The sequence below is a fragment of the Aotus nancymaae genome, unplaced genomic scaffold (genome assembly GCF_030222135.1).
Source record: "Aotus nancymaae isolate 86718 unplaced genomic scaffold, 86718_ANA_hifiasm-v0.15.2.pri h1tg000007l, whole genome shotgun sequence".
NCBI classification, from domain to species: Eukaryota; Metazoa; Chordata; class Mammalia; order Primates; family Aotidae; genus Aotus; species Aotus nancymaae.
In genome coordinates, this window is record NW_026988418.1 from 17,284,350 (window position 1) to 17,299,654 (window position 15,305).

General features: G+C 42.2%; 2 protein-coding genes across 3 annotated transcripts in view; both read right to left on the reverse strand.

Annotated features, from left to right (window-relative positions):
- NDC1 (NDC1 transmembrane nucleoporin) overlaps positions 1–7,565 on the reverse strand; it is a 66,067-nt gene extending 58,502 nt beyond the window's left edge. Inside the window, exons 1-3 of one of the 2 annotated variants that reach the window (XM_012442776.3) lie at positions 6,964–7,565; positions 3,897–4,017; positions 1,949–2,050 (exon numbers count right to left, since the gene is read on the reverse strand). In XM_012442776.3, the coding sequence (XP_012298199.2) occupies positions 1,949–2,050; positions 3,897–4,017; positions 6,964–7,326 (586 nt within the window). In that variant the 5' untranslated portion in view covers positions 7,327–7,565. The remainder of the gene's footprint in view (positions 1–1,948; positions 2,051–3,896; positions 4,018–6,963) is intronic. The other variant, XM_012442775.3, reaches the window with a different exon arrangement.
- A 2,974-nt stretch (positions 7,566–10,539) lies between these two features.
- Positions 10,540–15,305, reverse strand: part of YIPF1 (Yip1 domain family member 1) — a 45,418-nt gene continuing 40,652 nt past the window's right edge. Inside the window, exon 11 of the mRNA XM_064372372.1 lies at positions 10,540–11,607. The gene's annotated coding sequence lies outside the window, so the exon portion shown is untranslated. The remainder of the gene's footprint in view (positions 11,608–15,305) is intronic.

Here is a 15,305-nt window from a genome sequence, read left to right on the forward strand (position 1 = left end):
GTATAGGTAGGACATGAGGGATGTTTACCTTTGAAAACAGCTGGCCTAGGGTTCCCTGTTCTATCTATGCAGGTATTTTCCTCTTACTATACTCAAAGAGATGGCAGGACGTAGAAAATTAAGTGTGAAGCGACAAGGTTCAGATACTTTACACTTTGAGGAAGAGGCTGCCATCACCTCTCCCTCCCAACAAAAAATGCCCACAAGGTCCTACTGACTGTGCAACTGACTTACAACACTCTGAATATACCAAAGCCTCTCATGTCATAAGCCTTTTTATATGCTATACCTTCTCTCTGGAACATCATTTTCCTTTATCTACTTAATTCAACTCATTCTGCAAGGCTTGATTTAAGCATCTTCTCCTCAAGTTCCCCCATGCTGGGCCCAGTGGTGCTCCTATATAAGCCCATACCATCCAACTGTACTGTAGTCAAATATGCTTCATGTTTACTGTCTGTCTCTCCATTAATCACAATCCCCTGGAGAAAGATGGGACTGTATCATTTTTCTCTTTTCCCCACACAATGCATGGCACATAGTAAATGCATAAGGGATGGTTACTGAAGGAATGAGCCACAGCGACGTTGGGGAACCCTCAACTGACATGTTACATACAGAAGATGAACCAGGCACATGGGAGTATGAAAGAATACTCTGTAAGTGTGGCTGTAAGTCAAGGAGTTTCAAATAGGGCTGGCACGGAAAAAGGCCTACTAGCCAATAGTGAGGAATTAAGAAAGCAAGGGAAGCCGGGTGCGGTGGTTCACGCCTGTAATCCCAGCACTTTGGGAGGCCGAGGTGAGTGAATCAGTAGAGGTCAGGAGTTCGAGACCAGCCTGCCCAACATGGTGAAACCCTGTCTCTACCAAAAATACAAAAATTAGCCAGGCATGGTGGCAGGCGCCTGTAATCCCAGCTACTTGGGAGGCTAAGGCAGGAGAATTGCTTGAACCTGGGAGGTGGAGGTTGCAATGAGCTAAGATCATACAACTGCACTCCAGCCTGGGCAACAAAGCTAGACTCCATCTCAGGGACCAAAAAAACAAAGAAAGCAAAGGAAAAGGAAACGTATTGTAACATCCAGAGTTAGAATTTGAAATTTTACACCATAGTTTACAAGGAAGTACTGAAGAGCTAAAAAGGAAAATGATGTTACAGTAAAAAAAGCAGTGTCAAGAAAAGCTTCTTATTGTATCTTTTTTTTCCTTACGTGAAATCTGCCACAATTTGTATCTTAAGGGCAGACTCAAGGAATCTGAAAAGGCAGAAAGAGTAAGAAGAGAAACAGAAAAATTAAAAGCTCTGGAATCCAGCAGGTGATTCTCCAAGGCAAAACATAATAGTCCTTTTTAAATCACAGAATTACAGATTATTATATTTGAAAAATAACTTAGAAATCACCTGGTCTTCCCTATAAGGAAATTATTTTTATAATATATCTGCTAAATCACAGCTTTAATGCTAGCTATGAACTATTAAAAGGTCTAAGGTTTTTTTTTGTGGTAAAATAATAGAATTCACCACTCAAACCATTTTTAAGTACACAGCTCTACAGCATAAGTACATTCACATTGCTATACAACCATTACCACCATCCAGCTCCCAAACTTTTCCATCTTCCACAACTCTACCCATTAAACAGCAATATTCCATTCCCCTCCCCCAGCCCTGGGATGGCTCCATTCTATTTTCTTTCTCTATGAATTTGAGTACTCCAGATACCTCATATAAGTACAATCATATAATATTTGTCCTAAAGTCTAAATATATTTTAAAAACAGAAACTGGCACCCAAATAAATTTTAAGGTACAACATTCAAAACATATGACTGTATACATTTTTAAAGTTTTGACACCAAACAAATTCACATATAAAATGTACTGAGTCTTCCCTTAGTTAAATAAATTTGGATATTTCTAAGAAGGTTAACATTTGAAAACTCACCTGTATAGAACTCCACATTGAAAATACTTATTATTATTATTACTACTGACAGCAGCAGGAGGTAAAAGATTACATAGGAACTATACAGGTCACTGAAAGAATCTAAAACACAAGAGAGATGAATTAGTAAAGGTTATTCAGTCATGCAGTCATGTTCAGTACACTGCAATATAAAAAGAGCTTGAACCACAATTATCATTAATTTTAAAGGTTGTCTTTTCTTAAAGAATTTAATTGTACAATGCTGACAGGTTCAATGAGATACCAACTCAAGAACTACAGTGTGGGCTGGATGTGGGAGGATCGCTGAGCCCAGGAGCTCAAGGCCACCCTGGGCACATGGCAAAACCCTATCTCTACAAAAATACAAAAATGAGTCAGGTGTGGTGGTGCACACCTGTAGTCTCAGCTACTTGGGAGGCTGAGATGGGAAGATCACTTGAGCCTGAGAGTTTGAGGCTGCAACAAGCAGTAATCATGCCACTGCACTCCAACCTAGGCAACAGAGAAAAACTCTGTTTCAAAAACAAAGGGAAAAAAAGGGAGTTACAGTGTGAGTTGTTTGTACTTGGCCCCAGGTACTTTAAAATTATACTAGAATTGGCCGGGTGAAGTGGCTCACACCTGTAATCCCAGCACTTTGGGAGGCTGAGGCAGATACATTGCTTGAAGTCAGGAGCTCAAGACCAGCCTGATGGTAAAACCCTGTATCTACTAAAAATACAAAAATCAGCCGGGCGTGGTGGCATGTGCCTGTAACTCCAGCCACTCAAGAGGCTGAGGCACCAGAATTGCTTGAAGATGGGAAGCAGAGGTTGCAGTGAGGCAAGACTGAGCCACTGCACTCAGCCTGGGCAACAGAGCAAGACTGTTTCAAATTTAAAAAAAAAAAAAAAGAAGAAACAAAGTGCTCTTAATTTTAGACATATTTTTAAAAGAGATATATATCATATTTTCTACCCACAATTGCAAATCGATGACAGGAACAGTTCTCTTTTTTAAAAATACAAACAATGTCAATAAAGCTGTCCAAAAGGAAAAACAAATTAAACTAAGTTTTCATTTTGGGGTCTTCTAATGATTTTTTTTGTTCCTATGATCATACATAGTCTTTGACAAGCTTATTAATCTTATTACATAATAAAAAGGTGATTTATGTTATGAAGGGGACATCTTAAAATTATCTCAAAGTGGACCAGGCACAGTGGCTCATGCCTGTAATCCCAGCACTTTGGGAGGCTAAGGCAGGTGGATCACAAGGTCAGTGGTTTGAGACCAGCCTGGCCAACATGGTGAAACCCTGTCTCTACTAAAAATACAAAAAAATTAGCTGGGTGTGGTGGCATATGCCTGTAGTCCCAGCTACTCGGGAGGCTGAGCCAGGAGAATCGCTTGAACCCAGGAGGCAGAGGTTGCGGCGAGCCCAGATCACACCATTGCACTCCAGCCTGAGTGACAGAGCAAGACTGTGTCTCAAAAAAAAAAAAATCTCAAAGTGAATGTTTTGAAGTGTCAACATAACATAGGCAGTAATTTAAAATAAAGTGCTTGAAACATAATGCAATTTTTTTTTTTTTGGAGATGGAGTCTCGCTCTGTAGCCCAAGCTGAAGTGCAGTGGCGTGATCTCGGATCACTGCAACCTCCACTCACTGCAACCTCTGCCTCCCAGACACCAGTTCAAGCAATTCTCCTACCTGAGCCTCCCAAGTAGCTGGGATTACAGGCACTAGCCACCAAGCCGAGATAATGCTTGTATTTTTTAGTAGAGACAGGGTCTCACCATGTTGACCAGTCTGGTCTTGAACTCCTGACCTTGTGATCCGCCTGCCTTGGCCTCCCAAAGTGCTGGGATTACAGGCGTGAGCCACTGCGCCTGACCCATAATGCAATTTTTATGTTGAGAAGTAGATCCTATAACTTTCTCCCCAAACTGAGTTATCACTTACCAGACAGCCACTGTATAGGATGAAACAAATCAATGCTGCTAAAAATTATAAATAATGTAGTGCAGATGGGTAGAAGCAGCACTGACCAAACAATACTTGCAACTATCCTCCAGCCCAGAACCTATAAACAAAAAGAAAAACCCTCAGTCATGAAGTCAAATTATGTCAGTTATGCAAATTCTATCTTTTCATACAGGATGTTAATCACTAACTCAGATCATAGTCCGTAACTCAAACATTTACTATTAATGACATATCACTAGAGAATTTATAATATCAGTGAACTGATGTTTGCATTACAACAAAGTTAGGTGCAACATCAAATATCATACTTTGAGGGGTGGTGGCATTAATTTACAGCTATGTGTTAGAGCAACTAATACTTGTCTCTCTAGGCTTTATTGGTAGCTATATTAATATATATAGGCTTATACATTTTATGGGAACCATCTGTATACTGTATTTACAATCATCAGACATGCACCCTTACTGGGCAACTACGGCACTGTAGCATTCTATTCATGTTTGAATAGCCAGTATCTATCATACAGGAGGCAAATATTTACTGCTGAATAATACAAGAAGATATAGAGAGGTTTTAAGCATGAAAGTGACAATCAAATTTATGTTGCTCAAGGTAAAACATGTCTGTTTACTGTAAGCTGGCTTTAAGGAAGATGGATCAGAAGGGACAAGAACCAAACAGGAGACAAAGCAATTAAGAGGCAGTGCACCAAAATAGCCAAGCCAAAGACTCCAGTCAATGCCTCAACAAAGGGGGAGACAAGGGGAAAGGAAAAAAGAAAGAAACTGTAGCCACATTTCTGAGGTAGAATCTATATAGAATTTTTGTGATAGATAATACAGGTGGTAAAGAATAGATAAGACTTGGCTGGGGTAGGTGGCTCACGCCTGTAATCCCAGGTGGATAGATCACCTGAGGTCAGGAGTTCAAGACCAGCCTGGGGAACATAATAAGACTATCTCAAAAAAAAATAATAAATATATATATATATATATATATATATATATATGCATATATAAAAATAATAGTCTCTTCAACAAATGGCATTGGAACAGCTGGATATTGACATGCAAAAGAATAAAGTTGAGGCTGAGTGCAGTGGCTTACGCATGTATCCCAGCACTTTGGGAGGCCAGGCAGGCAGATCCCTTGAGGCCAGGAGTTTGAGACCAGCCTGGCCATCATGGTAAAACCCCATCTCTACCAAAAAATTAAAGAAAAAAAAAATTAGCCGGGCATCATTCCAGCCTGGATGTGGAGCGAGACTCCATCTAAAAAAAAAAAAAGAATAAAGTTGAACTCCTACCCCACATTCTTTTTGTTGTTGTTGTTTTGAGACAGGGTCTTGCTCTGTCGCCCAGGCTAGATGCAATGGTGCGATCTCAGCTCACTGCAACCTCCACCTCCCAGATTCAAGCAATTCTCCTGCCTCAGCCACCTGAGTGGCTGGGATTACGGGCATCTGCTACCACACCAGCTAATTTTTTTTTTAAGTAGAGATGGGGTTTCACCATGTTGGCCAAGCTGGTCTCAAACTCCCGACCTCAAGTAATCCTCCTGCCTCAGCGTCCCAAAGTGCTAGGATTAAAGGGGTGATCCACTGCACCCAGTCTCCTATCCCACATTCTATACAAAAGTTAAACTGGATTAAAGACCTACATGTAAGAGCTAAAACTATAAAACTCTTGGAAGAAAACACAGGAGTAAATCTTCTTGACTTTGGATTTGGCAATGGTTTCTTAGATATGATACCAAAAGCATGAGCAACAAAAGAAAAAAATAAATAAATTGGACATCAGCAATATTTAAAACTTTTTTTGCCTCAAAAGACACCATCAGCCAGGCACGGTGGCTCACGAGAGCCAAAGGTGGAAACAACCCAAATACCTACATACTGATGAATGGATGAACAAAATATGGTATGTCCATACAGCGGATTACTCAGCTACAAAAAGGAATGAAATACTCATGAATGCTAAACATGCACCGTGCACGACGGCGTGCACCTGATGTCCCAGATAGTTGGGAGGCTGAGGTAGGAGGACTGGTTGAGCCCAGGAGTTCAAGACCAGCCTGGAGAAGATACCCGGTCTCTATTATAAAAATAATTTTTTAAAAAAATTTAGGGCCCAGGCGCGGTGGCTCACGTCAGTAATCACAGAACTTTGAGAGGCCGAGGCGGGTGGATCACTTGAGGTCAGGAGTTCAAGACCAGCCTGGCCAACACGGCGAAACCTCGTCTCTACTAAAAATACAAAAGTTAGCTGGGCGTGGTGATGCGTGCCTATAATCCCAGCTCCTCGGGAGGCTGACGCAGAACCGCTTGAAGCCAGGAAGCAAAAGCTGCAGTGAGCCGAGATCACGACACTGCACTCCAGCCTGAGCAACAGAGAGCTAGCCTCCGTCTTAAAAAAAAAAAAAAAAATAGGTAATACTTAAGGACACAAAAGTTTTTAGTTTGGAATACAGAGGAGATGGCAGTGCACTAGGGTAGAAGCACTTTTCCAAAAGGGATCTTTCTCTTCTCTTTGTGCTCCAGAGAAGGGATGTCGTCCTGTTAATTGCACTTTAAGGAGGAAGTACTATTCCCCTCAGCTCAGTCTCACTCTGCATTACGAAGAACACCTGCTCTGCTGACTGGACCCTAACCCCAACCTCTATTAATGCCACATTTCTTTCCAATTCCAGGCATTCCTTTCCACTTCTTAACGAAACAAATGAAGTTATTTATTTAACACCTACTGGATTACGGTACCCTTGCGTAAAACTCTGCCTCACTCCCTATTCAAATTTCTATTCAGTTCATACGTCCCACTCTGACCAGGTTCCTTCCACTCGGGACCCCTTTCCTATCCCGTAACCAGCTTCCACTCAGGACGCCCCACAACCCTGCAATCAGTCCCCCAGATGGTGTTACTCCCCACGCGCTCTCTTCACGGTACCCTGGGACTGACTCTCCCCCGCCCAGCGCGCACGCGCGGCCAGAGCCTGCCCGCCCGGCCCGACCCTAGCAGCGCGTGCCACAATGCACGCCACACTCACGCGCCACAGTATGTCCCGCGACCTGCCGGCGCAGGGCCCATCCACTGCCGTGGCCATGGAGATAGCAGCCCCTAGTCTAGAGAGTGCAGAAGACCGTGAGCCCGCCCGCCACCTCAGTTCAAAGGGAGGAAGGCCCCAGGAGGACCCTGCTGGGGCTGCCTCAAACGCTGCCTGAGCGAAGCCCGGCCCAGGCCCCAACCCATCCCTGCGAGGCTTCGTCTGGACGAGCTCAACGGGCCAGAACTGCCGCTCAGATACGTCCCACAAAGGGGGCTGTGACTCCAGGAACCGCCCTCTGGCCTCCAAAAGGTCCCTCCGAAGCAGGGTCCCGCGGGGCGGCAGAAGCAGGTGACGGCGCTGCATGCTGGGAACTGTAGTTCCGACGGCCCCCTGGAAGGAAGTAGGAGGAGTGTTGCATTCTGGGACTCGGAGTTCCAAAGTACAGCATGCTGGGAGTTGAAGTCTTCCTGGCGGTGCCTTGAGGCATGCTGGGAATAGTAGTCTTTTATAAAGCCGATAACAGCCACAGTACTGGTTGGTTGGAATTCTGCAGTTAGAAAGAGCTAGCAAAATTATTTGCTCTCATTTCTCCCTATTACTTTATCAGTCACCTAAAAGTGAAATCAAAGGATGTGGTGTTCCTCTCCACAATAGGTACGCAGTAATTTTACTGAAATTAAGAAAAAAATCTCTAGAGATGCCTTTGGTTTCATAAGATCTGGTTTCTAATTCCAGCTCTGCCACCTGCTAAGTTGAATATTTTTTATCTTCTCTGAGCCTCCATTTCTTCAACTGTAAGATAAGGATTAAAATAAAAATAATATCCTGGTGAGAATGTAAATAATACGCTATACAAATATTATCACTGATATACTGCCAGTAAAAAAAAAAAAAAAAAAAAAAAAAGGTTTTTCACCAACCCAAGTTTCACCTAATGAAGTCTTCTCTGTGCTTTAGACCTCAGTGAGCTCACTGGATGCATTTCGCTAACTTCTTTTTATGCGCAATCACATGTCACAGTCAACATTCAATACTCTAGAAAGACAGAAATAGACTAAAGAAATGCATAGGCTGGTGAGAGGAATTGAGATCACATCTACTGCTCTGTAATGTTTGCTAACAGTGGCTTCCTGAGTGCTTTAAGATTATATCCCATTCACTTCCAAAACCATGTGAATATCAATCGTGTCTAAAGCACTACAGGACGTACTGGGAATACAACTGATAGATCAAGTCTCTGCAGTGAAGAGACCTGTCCGGTGGTGGAGAAAACTTGTAAAGAATTAGTCCAGGCCAGGCACAGTGGCTCACACCTGTAATCCCAGCACTTTGGGAGGTCATGGCAGGAAGATCACAAACCCAGGAGTTTGAGACTAGCCTGGGAAACATAGTGAGACCTCATCCCCACAAAATAAAACTTTAAAAAAATTAGCTGCGTGTAGTGGCACACACCTGTAGTCCAAGCTACTCCAGAGACTGAGGCAGGATAATTGCTTGAACCTGGGAGGTTGAGGCTGAAGTGAGCAGCGATGGTGCCACTGCACTCCGGCCTGGGCCATAAAGTGAGACCCTTTCCAAAAAAAAAAAAAATCAGTCCAAATGTGTGTTCATAAAGATACCTCAGGTTCTAAGCTTCTTGTGGTAGAGACTACTCGTTGTCTACCTCAATATCTATTCCCCCTTCTTTCATAATAATTGAACTCCCAGTTTTTAACTGGGTATATAGTTACATTTCCCAGTCTCTCTTGCAGCTAGGTGTGGCCAGCTGACTCCGTTCAGGGCAATAAAATAAAATCAAATTATTGCATGGTAGCTTCCTAGAAACCCCCATAAAAAGGAGCTACTGCATGGTCTTTGCCTCTTCTTAATCCCATCCTCCATTTAGCTGCCTGGGTTTGGAATGTGTTAGCTGGAGCTCTAGCACCATATTGGACCACAGAAAATAGGTCACACTGTAGGAAAAGTGAAGTACTGAGCTTAAAGGAAACTTGATTATTTACAACAATCATATCAGTCCCAGAATACCTGCCTTTACCTCCTGATTTCATTTATACAAGAGAGAAAATTAGTTATTGTTTAAGCCACTTCTATTTTTATAGCACCTATTACAATCTTAAATCATCTGTGTACTTATTTACTTCTTATTGTCTGACTTCTCACTAGTATACAAACTTCACAAGAGTAGGGACTTTGTCTTGTTTATCATTGTTTCCAAAGTACTCATTACATTAGTAAGTAATAAAGGAATGTTTATTTCATGAATAATGAATCAGTGGAAGAAATTAACTGTATTGGATAGTGTTTCTTCAGGACAGCAACTTTTGATATCTAAATCAAAGGGGGATTTAATGCAGGGAATTGATAACAAAGTTGTTGGAGAGGCTGAAAAAGCATAGGAAAAAAAGAACAGGGCTGTAGTAGCAAACGGCAGAAAGGAGTTATTGCCCAGATACCAGGAAGCTACTACTTTCATTAGAGCCGTGAAACAACACTGAATGCTGAGCTGCTGAGCGTGGTGCCCCTGCTGCTGTCAGAAACACTCTTGCTTTGAGCACCCTGTAGCTGCTGAAAGCACCACCCAGAAGTGCCTGAAACTATCCAAAGTTGCTCTCTGAGCCTTTGAAAGCTACAACCAAATCATTCAAAACAGAATGAAATAAATTTTTTAAATGACACAAGACCTCTTGCGTCAACAGAAGCAAGACAAAAGGAAGATTGGAAAGTGTTGCAGTAAGACAGACACGTTGTGCTGCCGCTGTGCCTCTAAGGCCTACCACCTTCAGAAGTCAACCTGCAGCAAATGTGGCTACCCTGCCAAGCACAAGAGGAAGTAACACTGGACTGCCAATGCTAAAAGACGAAATACCACCAGCATTAGTCGAATGAAGCACCTAAAATTGTGTAACACAGATTCAGGCATTGATTCCATGAAGGAACAACACCTAAACCCACGACGGCAGCTGTTGCAGCATCCAGGTCATCTTAAGAATTTCACTCCAGCCTGGGCAACAAGAGTGAAACCCTGTCTCAAAAAAAAAAAAAAAGGAAAAAAAGAATTTTGATGATTAGTCACTCGATAAATGCTCTGGTTGGCTGGGCACAGTGGCTCACACCTATAATCCCAGCAGTTTGGGAGGCTGAGGCAGGTGGATCACTTGAGGTCAGGAGTTCAAGACCAACCTGGCCAACATGGTAAAACCCCTCCTCTACTAAAAATTCAAAAATTAGCTGGGCATGGTGGTGGGTTTTTGTAATCCCAGCTACTCAGGAGGCTGAGGCACCAGAATTGCTTGAACCTGGGAGGCACAGGTTGCAGTGAGCCAGGACTGCACCACTGCACTCTAGCCTGGGTAACAGAGCCAGACTCTGTCTCAAAAAAAAAAAAAAAAAAGCTTCTGGTTTTTAAAAATTTTTTAAAAAAGATATAAGACATGAAGAACAATACCAGTTAGTATTAGAAAAACTCAGAAATTAGAACTCAAGGAAGAAATCAAAATTTAAACAATTATTATAAAAATGAAAGTTGAGCTAGAAGAAACTCAAGAGCAAAGAAACACAACAGTAATGTCATAACAAATGAACATTTTTTTAATCAAAAGGAATAATGAAAAACAATTTTAAGTGACAAATAAGAGAAAATAGGCAAAGAAGATTCAATGTATGAATAATGGGAGTCCCTGGAGAATCTGGACTTTCATTTTATTTTTTATTTTATTTTATTATTATTCTTTTTTGAGATGAACTTTCACTCTTGTTGCCCAGGCTGGAGTGCAATGGCATGATCTCAGCTCACTGCAACCTCCACCTGCCAGGTTCAAGCAATTCTCCTGTCTCAGCCTCCTGAATAGCTGAGATTACAGGCATATGCCACCATGCCCAGCTAATTTTGTATTTTTAGTAGTGATGGGGTTTCTCCATGTTGGTCAGGCTGGTCTTGAACTCCTGACCTTAGGTGATCTGCCCACCTCAGCCTCCCAAAGTGTTGGAATTACAGGCGTGAACCACCATGCCCAGCCTGAACTCTCATTTTAAACCATCACTGTCTCACCCAACAACACACAGGAATATGGGAATTACTTTTTGTTTTTAAATTGCCCTAATATTTTTTAAATGAGTTGTCATTTTCCTGAAGTTTTTGTTTCAAAAATCTTCACTTGTTGCATAGTCTTTCATATTTTATGGCCTAAAAAATATAAAGGGTGGTGGTGGCAAATAACACTTCTTTCCCCCCATCTTCAAATTCAGTCCTTCCAAGAGAGAAGGCTGCTAACTTGTGATAAAATGTGATTAGCCATTTGCAAAGACAAAATAAAAGACATTCATTTTGAAAGACAGCTCCTTGGACTTACAAAGTCTCTTGTACAACAGTATTTTTGTGGTGAGTCAAACAAAAATAAATGTAAAACATATAGATGATATTTACCTGTAGGGTGTGGAGAATACATGTCCCAGAATAATGAACTATCCTTGAACTATGTATCAGTAGTAGTAGTAATAGTAGTATTTTATTGCCAGACTCCAAAGCTCAGGCTCCTCCTTCTTCCTTTGATGTCCCCTCTCTGGAGCCAGCTGCACTCCTGGTTGGCAGTTTGGTGGGCTGTCCTCTGCTGCCTGCTTCTTGGGGGTGAAATCTCAAAGTAAAGGCTGATGAATAGAGAAGGAGAGCCAGGAGGGAAAACTCACATCATATTGCAAAGTGTGTAATCTAGACTTTTGAAATGTATTTTCTCCCTTTTAAACACTGCCTAGATTTGTTACAAAGACTGATTTAACCCTATGCCTGTGACACAGAGACAGTAAAATAAAATCTGTGGGTAGAGGTAAGGCTCTCTAGTGCCTCATTTCCAAGAATATGAGGAAGAGCCAGGATCGAAGGCTTTTCACATAAATACTTACACAAGGCAATAGGTAAAGGCTTTAGAGTCAGACAAATGGGGATGTAAGTCCTGGCTCCCTGCTTCATAGCAGGGTGGTTAGCTTGAACTAGTAACTCAACCTCTGAGTGCATCATTTTTCTCGACTGTAAAAAGGGGGATAATAGTGTGCACTGTTTTTTTGTTTTTGTTTTTGTCACCCAGGCTGGAGTGCAATGGTGAGATCTCGGCTCACTGCAACCTCGGCCTCCTGGGTTCAAGCAATTCTGCCTTAGCTTCCGAGTAGCTGGAATTACAGGTGTGTGTGCACTGTTCTTTATTTCTATGAACCTATCTCAATTGAGCCCCCTCCCTTCAAATAATGTAACAGTCATTAATACTCCAGGCACATGACAGGATTATACTTCGTGGCCCCCTTTCAAGTCAGGTATGGTCACGTAGCAGTTCTAGCCAATAACATGTGAGAAATAACATGTATCATTTACAGGTGGAATTTAATTGCCATTCTGAGACTCTCCAGACCTGTCTTTCCTCTGGCACACTGATCAACAGTATTTGAGATGTTACTCCATCACCCCAGATGCCTGAGTGACTACAGTGAACAGTCTCCTGCCAGCCTGTGATTAACTTATAACATGAGCAGGAAATAAAACTTTGTTGATTTAAGCTGCTGATAGTTGACAGTTCTTGATTATTTTATTTTATTTTATTTTGAGACGGAGTTTCACTTTTGTTACCCAGGCTGGAGTGCAATGGCGCAATCTCGGCTCACTGCAACCTCCGCCTCCTGGGTTCAGGCAATTCTCCTGCCTCAGCCTCCTGAGTAGCTGGGATTACAGGCATGCGCCACCATGCCCAGCTATTTTTTTGTATTTTTAGTAGAGACGGGGTTTCACCATGCTGACCAGGATGGTCTCGATCTCTTGACCGCGTGATCCACCCACCTTGGCCTCCCAAAGTGCTGGGATTACAGGCGTGAGCCACCGCACCCAGCCAGTTCGTGATTATTTTAGAAGAACCTAACTTATCCCCAAAGATACCAATAGTAAATCAATAAACACAGTTACCTGAAGAGGACTTGAAAAGTCCCTGAAAAACTTTTTTGTATGCATCACCTTATTAATTCACCCCACCAGCAATTTACCAAGCAACGGGTATCGGCGGGGCACTTTGCTAGGCTCTGTGGGGGTAGACACAGGAGCACAGTCTCTGCTGTGAGGACCCTTCTGTCAAGTACTCAAGGCCTCATCCTTAGACACTCACTCTCCTCAGCCACACTCTCAACCAGTGCATGCACCTGGTAAAAATGGCTTTATTCATTTTTAGCTTACAGGCTGTTCTTGGAAAATGGATGAAGACAGGAAGTATAGGTTTAAGAAAATAAAGCTGCTCTGACAGACCCTTCATCCCCCTCACCAACACATCCTGTTTATTTTTTTCTGCCTCATACCTCTGCTTAATCTGGACTATCTGCATCTTCAAATTCCACATATTCCATGAAGCCTTTCCTGCTGAATTCCTCCTTCTTCTAAAAACCCTAGAATTCTATCCCTTATTGAGTGTATCCTGCCATCAGTAGCATAGTAGAGAAAGAGCAAACTTTGGAGCCAGACAGTCTTAGGCTTAAGTCCTAGCTTTGCCCCTCCCTAAATGAGAAGGCTAGGGACCAAGCTTTGGTTGAATGCTTATTATATGTTGGACACTCTAAGTCATATCACATAAATTTAATTATCACACTTGCCCTTCAAGACTGATTTTATATATGATATTATAGAGACTAACCCAAGCTAAGAAAGGTAAAGTGAAGCACAGACTCACACTCATATCTATTTTAACATTTCAGCTCTTTTATACAAATAATTTTTCCGTGTGGTCTATCTTGCTTGCTTTTTTAAAAATATATATATTTACAAAGATTTGTATTTTTGTTCTAGTAATTTCCTTTTTCTTCCCCCTGAGATGGAGCCTTGCCCTGTCATCCAGGCTGGAGTGCAATGGCACCATCTCGGCTCTCTGCAACCTCCACCTCCTGGGTTCAAGTGGTTCTCCTGCCTCAGCCTCCCGAGTAGCTGGGATTACAGGCATTCGCCACCACGCCAGGCTAATTTTTGTATTTTTAGTAGACCCAAGGTTTCACCATATTGGCCAGGCTTGTCTTGAACTCCTGACCTCAGGTGATCTGCTCAGCCTCACAAAGTGCTGGCACTACAGGCATGAGCCGCCGTACCCGGCCTCATTTCCTACCTATAGTATCTTTTCTCCCCTCTGTTTGGGAGAGGGGTAATGATTGTCTATTGTTTTCCTATTATGAACAATATAGACATTATTTAGTAACTTCTTTCTCTTCCCCTTCTTCTCCTCCAGCAGGTGATTTGAAGAAAACTTCTTTTGCTGTATCTGTAAGGCAACCAGCAGGTTTATTCTGCTTTAAAAATGCTCTCCCCATTCTCCTTCCTCTTTTTTTAGTAGATTCATTTTAAGAGCACACAACCATTACAAACTATATTTTCTCTCTCCTAAGCATTACTTGCTCTTAGTTCTACATGTGAACACATATTTAGTGCTCACCACCTGCTGTGTCAATGTCTTACCAGCCATTTTGGTTGTCTGAAGTACGGTCCCTAGACGGTGCCTCACAAAGGTCTCATGGGAATATTCCCTGTGTTCTTCCATGTGGATAACATCTTGTCTGTGGCCAGTCAGTTTGGCTAGATGTAACAAATCCTTAGCTCATATTTTCTTTCTTTGGGTATCTTAGATATGTTACCCACTGTCTTTGGACATAAAACAGTGTCACCAAAAAGTCTGACGACAATCTAATTTTCTTTTTCTTTTTTTTTTTTGAGACAGAGTCTTGCAATGTTGCCCAGGCTGTAGTGCAGTGGCGCGATCTTGGCTCGCCGCAATCTCTGCCTCCTGGGTTCAAGCAATTCTCCTGCCTCAGCTTCCCAAGTAGCTCGGACAACAGACATGTGCCACCATGTCCAGCTAATTTTTTTTTTTTGTATTTTTAGTAGAGACGGGGTTTCACCATGTTGGCCAAGATGGTCTCGGTCTCCTGACCTTGTGATCCGCCCGCCTTGGCCTCCCAAAGTGCTGGGATTAGCATGAGCCACCGCGCCCGGCCGACAATCCAATTTTCTTTGCCATATAAGTAAATTTGCCTTTTAGCCTGGATGCCCCAGATATTTTTTTAAACACATTAATTTTCCTAGACTATGTCTCAGTGTTGATCCTCTGTGTTGATTTCCCTGAGTATGAGTGTGCCTATATGTAGTCTTTTTTTTTTTTTTCAGGAAAATTTTAATTATAGTTTTTAAAAAATGCATTCTCCTTCATTGCTTTTGTTTCTTCTTTGGACATCTATAATAGATCCTTAGAACTTCTCTACCTATCTTCCATATTGGTCACTTTTTCTTTTCTTTTCTTTTCTTTTCTTTTTTTTTTTTTTTTTGAGACAGAGTCCCG